The 21,044-nt window shown below is 35.3% G+C and overlaps 1 protein-coding gene across 1 annotated transcript in view; it reads right to left on the bottom strand.

Moving 5' to 3' along the window:
* Window positions 1-21,044, bottom strand: part of LOC145663115 (hydroxysteroid dehydrogenase-like protein 1) — a 58,176-nt gene that overhangs the window by 10,987 nt on the left and 26,145 nt on the right. The window contains exons 2-5 of the mRNA XM_081729399.1: window positions 17,571-17,693; window positions 13,571-13,681; window positions 5,146-5,366; window positions 1,019-1,246 (exon numbers count right to left, since the gene is read on the bottom strand). Of these exons, the coding sequence (XP_081585525.1) occupies window positions 1,019-1,246; window positions 5,146-5,366; window positions 13,571-13,681; window positions 17,571-17,693 (683 nt within the window). The remainder of the gene's footprint in view (window positions 1-1,018; window positions 1,247-5,145; window positions 5,367-13,570; window positions 13,682-17,570; window positions 17,694-21,044) is intronic.

Here is a 21,044-nt window from a genome sequence, read left to right on the forward strand (position 1 = left end):
TAGTTTTCTTACTTCTACTATCAATTATCTTTAATTTGGTACAAAAACAAAATTTCTAACTTGTTTCTGTGAGAAGATATTTTAGTTCAAATATAATTTGGTACTTGCGCGCGGGCGCCATTTTGAATATTGAATTTCACAATGAAGGCCCCGGTTGCGGAAGTGTTACCTTCGATTTTTTTAATTAATTGATCACCCTCTAACAGGTTCTGAAGAGATCTGCTGTCATCCCCGACTTTTCTACAGCTCTTATGGACAGAGCCTGGATTATTAGAGATTTTGAAGTTTATGATAGCTTGTACGAGAACGCATGTTCAGAACCTCTTTTAGAGAAAATCTTAGTTTCTTTTTAATTAAAAGATTCTGCACTGAAGCAAACAGAAATTAAGGATTTAAGTAGGTGGGGACCTCTAGTACTAAAGAGGTAATCCTAGTTCCACAAGCAATTCAACAACTAAAGGAACTCCTATTTTTTATTTATTTATTTATTTTTTATTTTTTTATTTTTTGGATCCAATTAGAGAATTTTTGTTTCCGTGAATAAAAGTTAGTCTAATTGGAAAGGGCATAATTTATAAAATTTTCCCTGAACCGTAGGTATTAAGTTTAAGCTATTCATTTTTTTAATTACCTAGACGATTAGCGAACATATTTTTATTTTATATTATGTAAGCATCTCTTGAAATTTAGTCTCAAGTTGGAGGATAAGGAGAAAAAAGGCCATTACAAACCTAATGAATCGATTTATCTGATCCCAGTAGTATTGACAACATTTAATAGATCTTGATACAGTATGTTCCATTAACATGAAAAAGAAGCATTTTCGTTACTGATGAAGTGGATCAAACTTCAACTGAAAATAATCCAGCCTAGATAAATCTTAATTAATCTAATTAACGAACGGTCATATAATGCTACATTAAAGAATATGTGAAATACTGAATGTGTTTATAGCATTCACATTTCTCATTAAATAACTGTTCTTTTAATGAATATACTGAATGGATAATCAACTTACAAAAATGGAATGCACCCAATATCCAGTAGTGATATCTGCTCTTCCCAAAGTTCTTATTGCAATTTTGGCGTAAGTGGAAGGCGATGGTACAAAAACATTATTTTTCGTTAAGTCAGGGATGTCTTTTATGAGTTTTGTTGCAATAGGGCCAGGAGTTAAAGTTTGGAATACAATGCCTGAACCTTTGTTCTCACTTCGGAGTGCTTCTGTGAAATTATGAACGAAAGTCTGCAAATAGAAACAGAAACGCATTTTATTACCAAATACAAAAGTGCGTGAATACTCTTAATATTTTATAATTACTCCCTCTTTCTCCCAAAACTTTAAATCTAAGTCAAATTTTGAGTCTACGAGAGTAACATTACTTTTTGAATGCATGGATTTGTATACCAGACAAACAAACCAATTAACATTCATTTTTACATTTTATACATATATGAAAATAAATGTTAATTTGTTTGTTTGTCTGGTATACAAATTAACAATGTTGGCTTTGCCTTCTTCGGGGTAACTATGTACATCAAAGAGACTATAGATTTTTTGGAATTATTTTATGTTCATCCTGAGGGGAGATTGTGGCATAATATTTATTCTAAAAATGAAATACCTCACGAGTATATTTAGAAAATCTCGGTTGTGGAGAGTGAAAAGGAGCAATTTCCATAACTACTTCTCAATATGTAAAAATGTCATTGGGAGCAGGATTGTGTGAGGGGGGTGCGCCAATAATTCCCAAGATTACCAATCACAATGAAACTCTTCAAAGTGACATGTGACAATATTCTTTAACCCTGACAACGCTGTGCATAGAACGGAGGATGGAGAGGAGAGTATTTTAAAGAGGGTCGCAAGTGTTAGTATTGAGAAAAAAATGTTCCCTCCTCCTGGGTTCCGTTTTCTTCCTTACTTGAGAAATGTTACATTGTTTTGTTTGGTGAATCATTTTCCTTCAACTTTTAGATAATGGACTTAAACTATTGCTTTTGTAAAACTCTGCTTTCTTTTAAGCCTCAAATGGAAACATGATGACAGGAGGTTTCGGAAAGTGTTGCTATTTTTACACCTAGTTCCATTTTAGATAGTGTATATTTATAACGAAGGGGGTGCATGTGCACCTTTGCATCCCGTTCTATATCCGGCCCTAATCGGGAGGTTATCTATATTATTATCACAGGACAACAGCTAAAAGTTTTGAAATGATATTTTGAACGTGGTTGTTTGGACTTGGCCTGGGATGGGTTTTTATTGTGTTATTATCATTAATAGGGCCTATATGTACTTTTAGGCGTAGAAGGCTTTCAAATGTGCGCCGAAACTAGAGTATTTCATGAGTATGTCATGCTAGAGCAAGGAAACTTCTCATTTAAAAAAAAAAATAATAATGCTTGCATTCTCCACCGTTTTATGAATTTTTGCTTTTAGGAGGAAAAAAGGTCAATTTATATATATATATATATATATATATATATATATATATATATATATATATATATATATATATATATATATATATATATACTTTCTATTATCTTTCGTAAAATGGACACAGTGTGGGAACATTGTAATAATTTTAAAATTAATATTTAAATACAGTTACAATTCGGGTAGACCTGTGTTTCTATTATTGCACTTTGATTGAAATGCATATTCTAAGAGGGAAAAGGGATAATAATAATTTTTCGCAAAGAATAAAGGCTCTCCGTCTGAAATGCATTTTTGAACGTAGTTACCACTTAGATCGAGTTGAGGTTTCTTCATCACTTTGATGTAGCATCATCCTTCGGGGAGAAAGAGAGTTTAAATATAAGCATTTTCTATGAATCTATTCTTTCCGTGTAATGCTCCGTATTTCAGCTAGTAGTGAATAATGTGATTATATTCCACCACATATTTGGTGTAAGTATGATAAATGCACTACTACTACTACTACTACTACTACTACTACTACTACTACTACTGATAATAATAATAATAATAATAATAATAATAATAATAATAATAACTAACTCTATGGCCTATGGAACCCGGAGGTTCAATGCCGCGTTCACAAAAGCTCTCCACTGACTTCTATCCTTAGCTAACTGCATCCAGTTTCTACTTTCTATTCCTATCTCTGCGAGATCCATCTTCATATTGTCCTCCCATCTGCGCCTAGGTCTTCCTAATGGTCGTTTTCCGATTGGTCTTCCAGTTAAGACTTTGAAAGCGTTTCTACTTTCTTCCATTCTAGCTACATGACCCGCCCACCTAAGCCTCCTAGACTTGACGACCCTAACAATGTTAGGTAAACCGTATAAATTATGTAGTTCCTCGTTATGAAGTTTCCGCCATTCCCCATTCCCGTTCCTCTTGGGTCCGAATATTCGTCTCAGGATCTTGTTCTCAAATACTTTCAGTCTATGTTCTTCCCTCAGAGTAAGTGACCATGTTTCGCAGCCATACAAAACAACAGGCATGATTATCGTTTTGTATATTTTAAGCTTCAAATTCCTCGACAGAATTCGCGACGACAAGAGATTTTGAACCGAATAGTAACACGAATTCCCTGCTTTTAGTCGACATTTAATTTCTTCGTGGATATGATTTTCCTAATAATAATAATAATAATAATAATAATAATAATAATAATAATAATAATAATAATAATAATAATAAATCCACGTTTGGACATTTTTAGAAGTCAACATTTAACGTGTAAAAAAAAATGTTCTAAAATGTTCTATTAGTCAACAAAAAATGTCTAGAATGCATCGTAACAGTGCTTTAAAGGAAATGCCCTAAGAGTGCTCGAAAAGTATCTGAAACTCTGATTTGTTCAATGAGAATACGGACAGAAATGACCTATGAATGTAGACGTGATAATGTATGAAGTGCACTAACACTGTTTAAAAGTCGTTTCTATGCCAATGTACTCATTAAACGTATCTTAAGCTCATCTACATTTTGAACATCCTTAGGACAATTCTTATTAACCACTGTAAAGAAGCGAACTAAAAATTTTTTGTTCACTGATAACAATACTTCAATACATTTCTGGACATTTTAAGGAACAAAGAGAGGTCATTTATTAAAAAATAATAAAGTCCAAATCATGTTTACACACTGATTATTTTCAATGATATTTAAAAGTAAAATTACGGTATATACTTGGTAATGTTAAGTAAGCTGTTTTCATCTTTATTTGATAATTAGATGTTCCTCCCTTCTATTAATTAAATGTGGAAAAAAACTTTAAATATAAAATCTAATCTTATCTAACTATAGGCTTATATAAAACTGCATGAACTGACATAAAATAAGGAGTACTTCCAGTTGACGTGGAAAGTTGAAATTTGGCATGATTGTAGTTTTTCAGGACTAATCCACAGGAAAATTGCCAAAAGTGAATATTTTAAATTTTTAGAGAGTCTAAAGAGGCGATGAAAAAATTTCTCATGTTATTTAAATGGGCCATTTTCTTCGACCTATAATCTCATATTTTAGGTACTTGTAATAAAAACGTGAAATTCGGTATGCTTGTACGTTTTCGTTAGCGTTACCTACGTAAATCGCCAAAAATACAAATTTCCAAATTTAGAGTGGTTCTCTGGGGAATTGAATAATGTTTCTCATGTTATTTATATGAGACATCTTCTACACCCCAAAATGTTTAGGTACTTCCGGCAGGATTAGAATGATGAAATTTCTCATGATTGTAGCCTTTCTGTACTAACCCACAAGAAAATTGTCAAAAGTGAATATTTTTAGTATTTAGGGAGTCTAAAGAGGGGATGAAGAATTTTCCAATGTTATTTAAATAGACCTTTTTTTGGACCTCTAATCTCATGTTTTAGGTATTTAGAATAAGAATAAACACTTGAAATTCGGTATGCTTGTACGTTTTAGTTAGCGCTACCTAAGTGAATCACTAGAAATAAAAATTTCCAATCGTAGAGTGGTTTTATGGGGAATTGAAAAATCTTTCCCATGTTATTTATCTGGAGCTCTTCTACACCCCAAAATGTTTAGGTAATTCCGACAGGATTAGAATGATGAAATTTGGCATGATAGTAGCCTTCCAGGTATATATAAAGTACTACTGAAATTACGATTCTTTTCAAAGATAATTAATAATTTCCTGAACTTACTTTGGTTGCTGCATAGACTGCAAAGGAAGGAACAATCATATTTCCTGTAACAGATCCAATGTTAACAATGGCACCTTTCCTTCTTCTTTGCATCTGAGGTAGAACAATCCGTGTCATCGCCACTGTGGCTCCAACATTCAGGTTAATCATGTCCCAGTTCTTCTCCGCACTAACTTCGTGTACGTACATCGGATGATCAACTGATTGCCCAACATTATTTACTAGAAATAGACAATATATTGTGTATGTATTGAGTTGTGGGCGGGAAGTCCCTTTACATAGTAAAGTATGGAGAATTACTGTACTCCTTGATATTATTATTGTTGTTGTGTTCTTGTTCATCGTCATCATCATAGGTATTCTGTCATTATTGATAGGTCACTTGCTGCAACTGAGAAGCTCCCATGCAACATTCTTCAGCTAACCTCTTAATCTTCACATATGATTTTTCTGTTTTAATACTATCAACTCTATCCTCTTGCTTCCCCCACCGTGTTTTTGCTGCTACCATTCCTCCTAGCACGTCTCTCATAACACAGTTCCTTCTCAGCCAATATCCCAACCAGTTTCTTTTCGTCCTATCAAATACATCTAAAATCGTCCGTTTCTCCCCTATTACTCCTAATACTTTCTCGTTCGTCTTCCGTTTGACCCAGCTATTCTCTCTATTCTTGTCCACAACAACGTTTGGGAAACTTTCAGTCGTTTTTGGTAGCTTTTGCGTAATGACAATATTTCTGCTGCATAGAGTACAATACTCCATAAGAAACATTTTACGAGTTTTTTCTTAATTTTTTATTCAATAACTCACAAAATAAATTTCTCTTCCTCCTAAATGTTCCTTCCGCCATTTCTGTCCCTGCTCTTACTTCATAGTTTAGTTTAATGTTTATTCATTTATAATTATTAATTATTATTGTTATTATTAACGTCACTATAGGTCGATTAATACTTTGTTATTATTTTGTTTCAGCTGAGATAACTCTCCATTAATAGCAGTACTGGGAAAGGTCATGTCAAGAGAGTAGCACAATAGTAGATACAAGTGATTTCAGTGTTGAGAGAGTTTGATGGTATGTTTCTGGGTTCGCACATACCACATACATTGCCACAACACCAAGAAAGCAGTGATAGACATTATTCTAAGGGACTTCATTGTGCGTTATAGAAAACGGGAACAACGTGGAAAACGTGGACAGAGGACAGCTGAAATACTGACTAGGAACGGACATGAACGTGTCATCCGGTCATCCGAATCAAACCTAGTCCATTCGATAAACATAACAAAGATATGTTCATGCACAAAAAAATTAGGTGCCATGGACAATGGAGTAGGTCCCTGGGAGCCATTAACCTTGTTAGTATATAGAAAATCGTAGACTCGCAGTGAAATAGCTATTGCATCAACACTGTTCACTGGAAAGTCATGATTTATAGTTCATTCTCTTCAGCATGAAACAAGCTTTCCAGAGGTGCTATGTATTGGAACCCATAATGTACGTGAACAGTAAAAATTGGAAGAATGTCGGGAAAATTACCTCCAGAAATCCCTATGGAATGGCCCCGAATACGCGACAAAACGTACCACTTGATAGGACGGTATATATATATATATATATATATATATATATATATATATATATATATATATATATATATATATATATATATATATATATATATCGGCCAAAATAAGGTTAAAAGTTGAACAGATTGGTGGTGAGAAAAGTACCGATGCAAGACCAAGACTAAGACTAAGATCATATCTGCAAGATTCTCGCAGGACCAAGACCAGCAAGAATCTTGCATATGCAATATTTGAATATTTGCTGATTTCCATCACACTTTATCCAGATTTGAACCAGAGACGGATAGACATTATTAAAGGGGTGCGGGCGCTTTCTCCCATAAGGGCCATCAGCATCTCAATGTCACAAATCAATTGCAGTTTTCTTTCTACAGTAAGTCAATAGTATTAACAATTGACAATTAAAACCTGATACCGTATTCTTTCATCAGTATATTATTCTGAATTGTTCAAAATATTATATGAAGTTCAAGAAGAACGTATGCTATATTACAAAATTAGCAGATGTTTTAGTGTACTAGTTTTTGATGCTACTGTATCTATCACTTTTGCATTCGAAATATTTTTTTAATAAATCTTTTTCAATAGACATCAACAAAATGTTTTCAAATGTTCCTAAGACATGGTACTCGTTAGCCTATTTTTAATGTATTTCAGTTTATTTCAATTTTGAAAAATTTCTTTCACATGTTACCTGAGTTACGGGCAAAGTCAATAAATTGTGTATGCTGGAAACCTGGATAAGCATTACTGCACAAATTACAATTCTGCAAAATTAAAAAGCAGCACATTGGACAATTTTGCAACACGTTTTGCATTCGCTTTCCTTGTAAACAAATGTATTTTCTCCTAATTATGAATCACTTGCACTATCAGCACAGTCAGCACAGTCAATGTTTGTGCTCGTCATCAAGACTGACTTTCAAGGCTATCCACGTCCTTCAAAAGTCCAAGAGAATACATTTGTAGTATCCTTGGAAACTTCTTAACTGAAGTTTTTCAGAAAATATGTAAGTTTATCGAAAGGCACGTCTGGAAGTTCTGTTACTTGGTTGAAGTGTCTGGGGTCCAAATAACCCATAAAGTACATTGCTTCTTGAATCTTGAAGAAATACTCAAAATTACGATGTCCAATATTGTGTTGAATGCTTCGATGCAGTACCTAGTCATTGGATAGAAGCAGCTTCATCTTCATATTCACAGGAAAAAACTTTGTCCATCTCTGAAGGGGAATTGCCGATAGGTCAATAGAAAAAAAGAAATCACATTCTAAGTCTTCAAATTTGTTATTGGCCCATTCTGCAAAGCTTAATGCTGCATTCTTAACGGATTCAAAATCATCTCTGTACTCTTTCAGTTCGAACGGAGTAGTCTGCACCATCCGATAGGACTACACTAGCAGCACCCTCTATTTGGAAATAGTTTGACAGGGAGGTCGTCACTTGAAATATCTTAAGAAACATTTGTGCTGTCCGAATTGTTTTGAACTTGAGAAGATATTTTATATATCTTTTCGCTTTACACCTAGTTTTTGGTTTGATATTTTCTGTAGAAGCAATTTTCTTAATTGTTATTGTAAACTCTATATACAAAGGACTTTTTGGGTTCGAAAAATGACCAAACCTTTTCTGAAAAACAGTGTGTTTTCTACCATCTTGTTTCCGCAATAACTGTAAGACGCCTTTGTTAACATTTGATCTTCCAAATGTACATTCGCTGATAAGACTCACGCATAAATATCGCACAGTCATTCAGCAGAACAATGACACAGAATCAATGGAATTTTTTGTTAGATCACATATGACATGATTGAGTATATGAGCGTAACACCACACGTGTAACTGAGTATCTTAGTAGTTAAACGATTAGCGTATGCGCCTTTGTCGTAGGATACCTGGGTTCGATTCCCGGCGGGAGCTCATGTGCTTCGGATTTCCCGTAAATCAGTATGTCCTGTCTCACATAGCCTCGCTGCTAAAAGGGCCGTTAAACTCAAAATCAACTGAATCACACGTGTAACATCATAGGTGAATTGGAAAAAATCCGAATATTGTCCTTGCATGTTACTTGAGCCATCGGTTGAATTTCAAATACACTTCTTAATATCAAGGTTCAACTTCTGCAGAATTTCCAGCAGTAAACCGCAAAGACACTGGCCTGTGGTAGATATGCATTTTACAATGACAACAATACTTTGTTTAACAACCATTTTAACAACATACCGTAAAACAACAGAGCACTGGCCTGAAACTACTATATCTTGAGTAGTGTCTAATAGAACAGAAAACATTGAAGCTTGAGAGACTTTTGAAATATCTTCTCGTGTGCTGATAGCATTCAAAACATAATTCACCGTGTTTAGTAAGAGTTATGCGACCACTATCCTGCTTACTTCCTCGTATATGACTCTTCTCGGTGACCTTATCTAAATTACTTTTAAGCGGGAGATCAAATTTGCTTAAGAAAGGAATAATATTGAAAAAGTTTTCATGATCTGTAGCTGCGTCTTTCAGTTTATAGGCTGCTACATTTCCTCTGTAAATGAGCCCTCTTTTACCAATGAGTTTCTGCACTTTGACAACTCGATACATTACCTGTCTGTTCTTCTCAACCTTATACTGCCGTTGTTTTACCTGCTCATGAGGAAGTTGTTTCTTAACATGAAGTAGTACGTTTTGTCGCGGATTAAATATCCGAAATGTTTTAATTAGTCCATGGCAAGTTGTAATTTATATAAGTGGTACGTTTTGTCGTGCAATAAATATCAGAAATGCTTTAATTAATCCATGATAGGTTGTCATTTATGACAGGTCGTCAAAAGTGGTACTTTTTGTTTCGAAAATTCAAGTGGTACGTTTTGTCGCTGGTACGTTTTGTCGGGACACCGTCTTTCCGACAGCATTTCTTTTGTCAAACTTTCCGCAGAGGATCCGAGGGAAATACCTGATAAATAACGTCGGATCTCTTAGTACATTTCTACTATGATTGCGACACTTATCTTACAATTCGACATGTTTATAGGCTAACACGAACACTAAATAATTAACTTTTCCCAATAGAGGAAAACAAGAATCATTTGTTTCCCCGCAAAACTCAAACTAACAAGCAAGGATGAATGACAAGGACTTTGGACGAAAGCTGTTTCTGCTCCGCCGTGACGTCGCGATTTTACTGTATCTTCGGTTTTCAAAGAAGGGTAATTATGGCGCGAACTTAAAAGAGGAAAGGAGCAGTAGGGTCGACGGACTTTGGGTAGGGGCTACAAAGTTTTTTTTTAAGCTTTATTACTACAATTTCAAGAGTGAGCTTTGTGGTAGACAAACACCATGTGCGTGTTTTCTCCCGGGGTTCTCCTGTTTCCTCCCACTCTCTTTATTCCACCACTTGATTCATTTTTCTTCATCACCGTCTCTTTTAGCCTAGCCGGCATAACCGTGGAACGTAATACTTAAAGATTTCATTTAATTTATTTTCTTGGAATTTCATATTTCTAATCAGGCTGACTATTAGCTTAGGTAGGAGCTACCAACGCATTTTCATCTTTATTCGTGCAACTACGAACTCTCAATCTTGCTTATCATTAGCCTTGATAGAATCTGACAAACACTTTTCAACTTTAATCATTACAAATTCACACACAACCTTACCGACTATTATCTTAGATAGGACTTCTCAAGCATTTCCCTACTTTATTCTTACAATTACAAATTCCTAATTCATAAAATATTTTGCATAGTAGTATTATGGCTACATAACATTTTGACTCGTTCATATCAAGCACTGATTTTCTTTTCTGTTTTTTTCTCCTTAATAAATAAAACTTACAAGAGAATGGTACTCTTTAAAGAGTGGAAACCCATGACAGTCGTCGGGTTCGCCGTTATCTTAATAAAACAGCCCTATAATTTATGTCGCTATTCACATTGAAGAATAACTCGTGAAAAAAAAAACTGTTTCGATTTTTCATTTTTGGCGGCTACTTAAATAAGATCTCACCCTTTAAATTAAGAGATTTTTACCTATAAATGTGACAAAAGGGGAAAAAACCGATTTTCAACTTGCACTTTGCCATTTTCCATGTGTATTTATTCTTACATTAAAATGGTATTATTAATAACACTGATTTTACGCTAGATCTGATTGTTATGTAAACTGCTTGAATGGATCTTGCATTCCGTACGAGCTATTATACTTTTTTTTTTTTTTTTTTTTTTACCACGGTGGCTCAATGACTTCCCGGTGGTAGAACTATTGGAAGTTTAACTATCCTTGTTCTTTCTATGTTCGTGACCGGTAAAGTCCTGAACAATTGAAAAAAAGTAAAGCAAGAGTCAAAAAAGTGGTAGGAGCTCCTTCGTGGCTAAGCGGTTTGCGTACGCGCCTTTGGCGTGGGAGACCCGGGTTCGATTCCTGGCGGGAGCTCATGTGGTTCGGATTGCACGTTAATCAGTAGGTCCATGTCTCATATAGTCTCGCTGCTGAACGGGACGTTAAACTCAAAATCAACTCAACTCAATTATTTGCTGTACAATCTACTGCATAAACAAACGAGGATTCCGATTTCCCGAAAAACTCCTGTTACGTCATTGCCGAAGAAACATGGCCCTTGGATGTTTCCAGTCGGTATGGCTTGTGAAATTTTCCAAGTTCAATAACTTAGTTAATACTAGGTACAGAAAAGAAAGATGTATTTATTTATTTATTCCGAATAATGTTCTTTTAAATTAGGATAAATAAAGAAAGTAGTGGAAATACCAGTTGTATCGTACGAAACCATGTGGATAGTTCAAAATATACTTATCTGATAATCTACAGGTTTGTAACGGATACGAACCTTTGTCTTCTACTATGGTCGCTGGAGTTTCTTTAGTTTTGGCATAGAGTAATAAATACACTACTAGTATTGATATTTATTACTGAATTGTATTTATAAATGTTCTGTATACCCTGCACTATCGAGCTGAAAGTTGAACTAAGCGGCTGAAAAGACGGAGCCGTCTTTCTCCTATCGTTGTGTGAAGCTTAATTTGAGGGATTAGTTGAAAATTATGTGGCTGTAGCCGGAAAATACTTTGACTAACTAGGTATTGAAGTTTCCATTTGTTTGCCTTTTTGACGTATGTGAATCTTCCCGTTTATTCTTCACACTCTGGAAAGTATTCCTCTTTAGATGGCGATCCTTGTTAGCCACTGTCATCTCATGTGGTACCCACGAACCCAAACTGCTATTTTTACTGATTGATCGAAGCTGTTGAAGTACAAGAGTTAATGCCTAACTTGTATGCACAGGCACGATTACTTTTCCGAAGGTCCACTACCACGGTGTTCGTGAGAAAGTTATCAGAATTTGTTGTATATACAATGTTGTGTCACCAGCTCGAAAATTCACAAACCAATGGCGTTGGCGTATGCTGCGTTCATCACTATTCCTTGAATATAAAATGAAATCTTTAAGTTTTACGTCCCACGTATATGCCGGTTAGGCTAAAGCAGACGGTGATTATGTGAAATGAGTGAAAATGGTTGGAATGAAGAAAGTGGGAGGAAACGGGAAAACCGACGAGAACGGTGTTTGTCCACCACGAAGTCCACACGGCGCGAGCTGAGATCGAAACAAGGACCCCAAGCACCGGAGGTGAACGCTCTACCACTGAGCCACCGCGTCCCCGCCTTATATATATATATATATATATATATATATATATATATATATATATATAATTGCCTTTCGTGGTTAAATTTGCAGAGTATCCCACTTTGAACTCATAAAGGAAATTCACTTGTAAATGCGTGTTATCCACACTATAAAAAAAATAAAAATCCCATTTAAACACTTTTAGTACAGATGTTGAGGGGAAAATTGATGAAATAGTGTTTATAAAATGTGATTCGCGTGTCCAAAATCGTTAATTCTCAAACAAGAGTATCTAATATGACATATTTAAAACACTTCTTCTCGACAAACATTTCGATAACAAAGTGATGACACATTTGGCAAATAATTTGGGATACACTTGGAAAACACAGTATCCACAAGGGGTGAATGTGTTTTATTTGAAGGTCTTCAAAGATGGACGGTAATGTGTAAAGTGTCCTACTGTGTCTAAAAGTAGTTTCTTTATTTTTTGCAGTGCATGATACATTTTCAACAATATAGTGCCAAGTGGTGACCCTTGAGGAAAGTTCTATGAATATTAATTAATCTTCCTTCATTATAAACTAATTGTATATAAGAATTAGTACTTTAACAAAATTTTCTTCCCTTAGTTTGATTAAAAAAAAGAAAAGAAATGAAATCTTTCAGTTTAACGTTCAACGTTACGTCCCTTAAGCTAATGGAGACGGATGATTAAGGCTAGTGAATGTTTATGGAAGGATTGGTGAAATGACAGTGTGGGATGAAACAGGAATAAGCAAACCACAAACATACTTGGCCGGGTATCGAACCAAGAACCTCATGCACCAGAGATCAGTGTTCTACCATTGTGCTATCCATTCCCTTAGTCTGAAATGATAAGATGTTAGTTTGTACTTATTTGACTTTCCTCAGTAGCCGCCACCGCTCCTGACTGACCAGATACCCTAGTTTGCTTCCTGCACATGTACGTAATTTCTGACGTCTTACCTATGACCTTGGTATATCCACAAGTTGTGTTACAAAGGATAATTCTTTATGCGTAAGTATTACAAAAGATGTTTGTAATTAATATTTTTTTCCGCAATTTGCATGAGAGACTTCATTTGGTTCCCACATTTGTGACATTAGTGCATATGACGTTTATAATAACCTAATTGGCAAAACTGTATTCCAGGAATAGTGCTAAGGGAAAATCTTACCAAGAATTCCAACAGGAATATCCTTCAATTCCTCTTCAACCTTTGGATAAACAACTGCACCCAGACTGAAGTCGGCAACAATTATTTTTGTACTCACCCCATAAGCACTTTCTGAAAACAAAAATAATAAGTTTATTTCTGGTGCTAAGAATAGCGACCAATGTCTTACAGTTCTTAGCCAATTTGAAGGTTAATATAAGCATGGAAACGTACCAAATTCAGTCAGCAAATTATTGATTTCCTTCCTTATGATGTCAATCCAGTCAACTACACAAAATTTGAGTTTTATCGCAATAATATTTATACTAACACTATATTATTAAATCATTTTTATCAAGCGAAGAATGAATATATTAAGTAGTATTTTGTGATGGTTACCAATTCAAAACAAGGCTAATGACATGTTATAAACTGTAAACAGGTCTATTTTAGGTAGATACTAAGAAAACACTTGTCAGAAAAAATGACAATATAAACATGGTTTAGTTACGGTATCTTCAAATACTTAAACACTTAACCCGAATTTCCCGCTTCAACTGTATGATACGGATACGTGAGTGGTACCGTTGGAAAGTACCCGTTATACTGAAAAAAAATAACGCTTGAACCATGACCTAGACCAAATAGCAATGACGCAGTAATTTTTTGGAATATATATATATACAGGGTGTTCCAGAGCGACCCAGACACTACCTTTTTCTCGAGAATGGGACATGCTATCAAGTTCAAATAAAAAATTGCATCACAGATGTGGGTCCAAAGAATCCGTAGAAATTATTTACAAAATCTCGAATGACCCCCTTAATGGTGTAATGGGGGGCACATGCCCCGTTCTTGCGATTTTTAAATGGAAATCATATGTTTCGAAGGCACATTTTAAAAGGTGGGGAAAAAATAAGATTGCCCTACGAAACAGTTGTCCGTACTACCTACCGTTTTCCGTGTACCATTTTTTTTTTTTTGTTTTTTTAATGAAGGTGCGCGAAATAGAGTATACGGAGTTTACTAATTAAAATAATGTAAGCACCGTCACAGTTTCGGGAAGTGCAAGACACACGCTTTCCAATGATATGTAACATGGTGACTCAGAGTCGAAACAAAGAAGAAACTCCGTGACCCAAAAAGGGGGGCCCAAAGTAAGGTCAGAACTCGAAAATTTCAAAGGGGGGTCGAGTAATACCTCGTTGCAAAGGTCTCTGCAAATGTTAAAAGAATTCGAATACGATTTTGGAATCCACTAACCACTATCAACATGGTGACCATAACAATATCGAAACCCTGAATTTCTGGTTCGTCATGAAGGAATAAAACGTACAAGTGAAGTTGCCCACTTGACCAAAAAAATAATACCACAAAGAAGCAAGTTCCATTTGACTGCCCGTAAGCTTTTCACACGCCTGGTTCAATGCAAGTTATGTCGTACAGAGGGAAGTGTGCCTACCTGTTCTGCCAGTTCTAGTGTGCTTCCACTGATAACATGAATGCGTCACTCTAATCTTCGTCTCATTCACCGCTGTCTGTTGTAAGACGTTGCGTCGTCGAAGGGATTGTGTGATAAGTCTGGATTTGTTAACGTACATTCGTCGTGGTCATGTGCATTTCTGTCAATTACTTCGCATTGGCAAAAGGTAGCATGTAAGTTGAAATGCCTTTCACAAACGAAGAAGCATTTGATATGCTTATGGTTTTGGGTGGGTGCCAACGAAATAGTTCCGCTGCTGCTCGTGTGTATGCTTGTAGGTATCCCGATCGGGAACGTCGTTAAGACATGTGTTTCGCAACCTTGCCGAATGTCTACGCAGAAGTAGAAATGTTCAGCCTTCTAGCAGTTACGGATTCTTATCAAGGATTTTGAAGGCTAATACATTTCATCCATACCATATTTCCTTGCATCAAGAGCTACATACCACTGATTTTCAAGGCAGGCTCGAGTTTTGCATGTAGTCTCAAGCTCAAGTGCATGCAAATGCTCGATTCTTTGACGAAATAGTATTGTGGTCTGATGAGGCTACATTTAAAAGTGATGGTCAGGTAAATCGTCACAACATGCATTATTGGGCAGCCGTAAACCCACAGTGTATGCAAGAGTGTATGAATGAATACCTGAAAGTAGAATATATTTAACCTTCGTCCGCTCACGTACTGCCAATTCGCGTTTCCGCTCGCGGCGACGGCAATTTGGCCGTCATCGATGAATCACATTTTTCAACATTGTGCATGATGTAAAGTGTATGTTTTGGAGTAATTAGATTTAGTAAACTAAAACAATGTTGACCAAGAATAAGTTTACATTAATAAACAACACTGCAAAATATGAATGAATATACTGTGAACAAAACACGAAAGAACCGACTTGAACATAATCAACATCCATGTTACTGTCCTCGTTGTGGGATTGCAAGCACGTATTCCAATTAATAGTAATGGTTGAGTACTTTTTGCACACGTTTTTTCCACAATCTTTACAATCAAGGCGAATTATGTTGCTTATTCTTAACCCGTAAAGTAGCAAATACCTCCTTGGATTGATTGGACTGGTACATCATCGGTAGTTTGCTCTCTGTATTGTGCCAGAACACCAGTAATTCTTTTGGCAAAGTTGAGGTTTTAGAACGAGCTTTCACTTTTTGATAAATTAGCTGTAATGCTAACTCGTACAGATACGGTCTTCTTGTATTATTTTTTTTTATGTTAGGGCAGTTAAAAATGAAACAGCGAATGAAAAATAATGATAATTTTATTTATTTTTTATTTTATTTATTTATTTTTATTTATTTATTTATTTATTTATTTATTTATTTTGCGTAGTTGCGCAACAAAAAATTCACTTTTTCAAATTGGCCGTCCACCCTCCACCATCAACTTTGGGACTGTACTGAGCCGGAAGTAGGTACATAGATTACAACCGCACAGAATGTAGAAGGTCGGAGTGTAAATAGAGAATACATACCGTCCAATCATAATGTTAGGGCTCTGGGAAAAAGGGTATTCAAACATTAAAAATGACGGTCAATTTGCCGCTGGTGCGAGCGGATGAAGGTTAAAAGTTTTAGATTTGTCTCGTAGAAAATTGTTCAGTTTCCTTTCAGCGTCGTATTCCCTTGACAGATTAGTTCTGCGTATCCTAAAGATTATCAGTATACTAACTTGCTAATCACAACAGCAGTGCAGGTAGCCTATCAAGCAAGGATGATATCCGTAATTACTTCCATAGGGATTCAAGGAGAACTGAATTTTAATGGTCGTATCTTGGGCTCATTGTTGAAGGGGAAGGGTATAGTAGCTTAAATTGGCTTAACATCCATATTTTGTTACCACATAAATGTTATTATTATGAAATACTAATTTCTCAGATAAGCTAAGTAGAAACAGGCCTGTCTATAGGAGTATATTGATCTATGAAAAGGGAAAAATAAAATACCTTAGTAGTCAGATTAGCACAGTCGCCGATGCAAAGAAATCGTTCTCAAGTTAGTAAAGTCAGAAATCTGCATGGTAACAGAGCGACCGTTAAAACATATACAGTATGTATTGTCTTCCATCGGAGAACCCATGGTCCGGAATTATTGAAGTTTTATTTTCATTCTTTATTTTGATCCATAACTAAAGTGGAACGTTTTTTTTTATTTTTTTTATTTTTATTTATTTATTTTTGTTACAACAAAATTAAATAAAAGAATTCTTGACTCATCCTTCAACAACATACACAGTAGTGTTTGTATAAACAACTACCCATTTCACTCGAACTGAAGATGGTCTCAATGGGACTGAGAAACCTGGTCACGTCTAGCTACGGGCATAGAACATTCAAGCAATGAGAAGAAAATAGTTGGAATAAGTTCCCGAATAAGTAGATTTTCACATAATAATCTGGAGTATATAATACATGCTAATCAGTAAGTTCTTGGAACTTAATAGATTCTAAATGAAACAATAAAAGTGTCAATCGAAAAATACCATAAATCTTATAATTAATATTTTTTTAAAAATATTTATTTACCAATTTCTTTGGCAGTGTTACTCAGCTTTTCTGGATTTCGGCTAATCAGTACGATATTAAATCCCTTTTTCGCTAATTCAAAAGAATAAGCTTTACCAATGCCATCTGTTGAGCCAGTGACAACTGAAACGAAAATAAAACAAATCTTATAATTTAACTATACACGTTATACATCATACATATCGGATGTTCTCTATTAATATATACTCTCTAATAATACACTTGTTACTGTCGATATATGGAGCATGTCCTAAAGTTATTGAATTTGATTAATCAAATTCACAACTTTTTTATTCTAAAGTAGAATGTACTATTTAAAGTTCGCATTAGACTTCTCACTGCCCACTGTTTACCCTAAGTTCATGTTTTTTCTTTCCTTTTAAGTTTCTTCTAGTGATGAGCGCAAGAGTCTTGGTCTTGCAGATTTTGCAAGAGTCTTGCATGCAAGACCAAGGCCAAGACCAAGACCAAGACCAGGAATCCCGATGCAAGACCAAAACCAAGACCAAGGGGTGCAAGACCAAGACCAAGACCAAGACCATACCTGCAAGACCAAGACCAAGACCAAGACTCTTGCGCAAGAGTCTTGCACAAGTACTGGCTCGGTGGTAGAGCAGTCACGTGTGGTTATACGGGTCCTTGGTTGGATTCTAGCTTACGCCATTGGAACGTTTTGGTGGACAAACACTGTGTGCGTGGATTTTCTCGGGGTTTCTCCGTTTCCTCCCACTTTCTTCATGCCACCATTTCATTCATTTCTCATAATTACCGTCTCCTTTAGCCTAACTGGCATAATCGTGGGACGTAAAACTAGATACTTCATTTCATTTCAAAGCATATTAGTGCTGGTGTTCTTACAAAACTAAAGAGAAATGTAGTATTGAACATCGGTAATAACGTACACCATAGATGTCGACTACATGGGTATGGCCTTGGCTCCGAGACTCAAGCATCCGTTGGAAATTTTTAATGTGTGCTCATAAAATTAATATCTAAATAACATTTTCATGACATTGACAAGACCACAAGTTTAATTTCATGCTTGTACGTTGAATAACTGTTTATTAATATAACTTTTAGCCTCCTTAGGTATACGGCACATCGAGGATACCACAACAATAAATCTATATTATAAAATTGAAAGCGACTATTTTTGTAAATACTAATCTCTTGAACCAGCCGACCGATCTCGATCAAATTTTCAACATAGATGAGGTTTGAGCCTGGGAGTGTTTTCATCATTTCGCCTTGACGGTAAAACTTAGGGGATAGGAGAAGGGGGAGTTAAAAATAATAAATAAAACTTAATAACTCTTGAACCAAACGACCAATCTCGATTATTTTTTTAACATAGACGGGGTTCAAGCCTGGAATGTTATCTGTCAGTTCACTTTGACGGAGCAACGTAGGGGAGGAGGACGGGTGGAGATGTACAAAAATCAATATAAATAAAAATATAAATGACTAAATTTGTAACTTAATAACTCTTAATCAAATTTTTAACATGTATGAGGTTCGGTCCTGGAAAGCTTTTTTTTTAGAGTTTGTTTCATTTTGATGGTAGAACGTAGGGGAGGAGGAGGTGAGAGGGATGTATATATATAAAATAAAACTTCATAACTTTTGAAACACCCGACCGATCTTGATTAAATGTTTAACATAGATGAAGTTCAAGCCTGAAAGCGATTTTTATAATTTTACATTGATGGTGCAAAGTAGGGGAGGGGGAGGAGGGAGATATATGTAAAAAACTAAAAATATAAGTGGGGGTAGTTGAGCTAAACAGTGACACTTCCGAAACTGTTTAAATTCAAATTCATCCCCGTAGCTTGGCGGAAGGAAGGAAAGAGAGATAAAAATAATCGTAAATAACGAATATTAGTATCGAATCCATAGTTTTCGAGGTCGCTGAGTTGAATACTCACCTTTCGATACCGTTTACGACCAAATTCAACTTCATAACTTGGGGGAGAGGGAGATACATAATAATGATCAAAAATGATCAAATATTAGTGTCAAATCCATAGTTTTCGGCGTCGCTAAGGTAAACAGTGATACTTCCTATCCCGTTTAAATGCAAATTTAGCACCGCAACTTGAGGGAGGATATTATATATATATATATATATATATATATATATATATAAGTTTATTGAAAATGACCTATATTAGTGCCGGATCCATAGTTTTTGGGGTCTTTGAGACGAACAGTGACACTTCTGATGTTGTTTAAATCTAAATTGCACCCCGCAACTTGCGGAGAAGGAGGGGATAGAAATACGAAAATAATCGAAACTGATCGATTCAGAGAGCGCTTTACTAATAGTAAAAAGTGACTGAATAACGAAATATATTATTATTTTTTCTCGTAATTTAACAAAACGAAGTGGGTAATTGATGCTAGTAATCCTTATTCACAAGTAAAACTTCAAATAACTTGGAGTTTGATGCCGTTATTTTGTATTTCTAATACAGATCGAAAGTATTCATATATATTGAGTTTATACAAGACATAGGCAGTTGAGTCATTTTCAGTTTTGACTCAAATTATTCTAAAATATTAAGAGGATTGATTATAATAATTATTATTTTAATTTTCTCTCCCATTTTTTGGTCAATATTGCTAAACATATCATCATCTTCATCATAGCTATTCTGCCATTATTGGCAGGTTACTTGCTGCAACTGAGAAGGTTCGACGTTCGGTGGTCCTCAGCTAGTCTCTTCGTCTTGACGTAGCAATTTTCTGTTTTAATACCTTCCTTCAACTACAATCTCCTTCGCTTCCTCCCTCTCTTTCCTTCCAAAATACCTTCTAGCACATCCCTTATAATTCAGTTCCTCCTTAGTCATATCCTAACCAGTTCATCTTCCTCCTCTTAACAATATCTAAAATTCTTTTTTTTTCCCTACTGCTAATATTTCTAACACCTTCTCATTCGTTTTACATTCAACACAGCTAATTATCTCCTTTTTTTATCTCCATGCCCACATTTCAAAAGCCTGCACTTTTTTAATCGCTTTTGCGTTATTTCCATGTTTAGGCCCCATAGAGTACATATTGGAATCAGTAAAACAAAATCTCAATATTTAATTGGAAGTTTGTTTAATGCAAGGATTACCTAATCGTGTTTGAAAAGAAAAAAATCTGACGCCTTTAGGGTGTAAAAATAATTTTGCAACTGATGGTATTTCAATAATCTGTGCCGTCTTAATTTTCTTTCATGCGTTTCAGGGGTAGCCTCCCCAGTTTGGGAACCAGTGGAGTGTTGGATCTGTTAAAAAAAGTATAAACAGATTACGAAACGTTGTGATTTAGGCATATCTTATAAGTAGTGAAGTGTGGGCACCCATTAAAAAAATAAAGGTCATCACCTATGTTGTACACTATCATCATACTTACACAAAGTTAAAACTATATTACATTAAGAAACATGCATTGTATTTCCGTTACTGTAGGCGCATTGTAGAGTTT

The sequence above is a fragment of the Thermobia domestica genome, chromosome 1 (genome assembly GCF_964235325.1).
Source record: "Thermobia domestica chromosome 1, izTheDome1.hap1.1, whole genome shotgun sequence".
NCBI lineage: Eukaryota > Metazoa > Arthropoda > Insecta > Zygentoma > Lepismatidae > Thermobia > Thermobia domestica.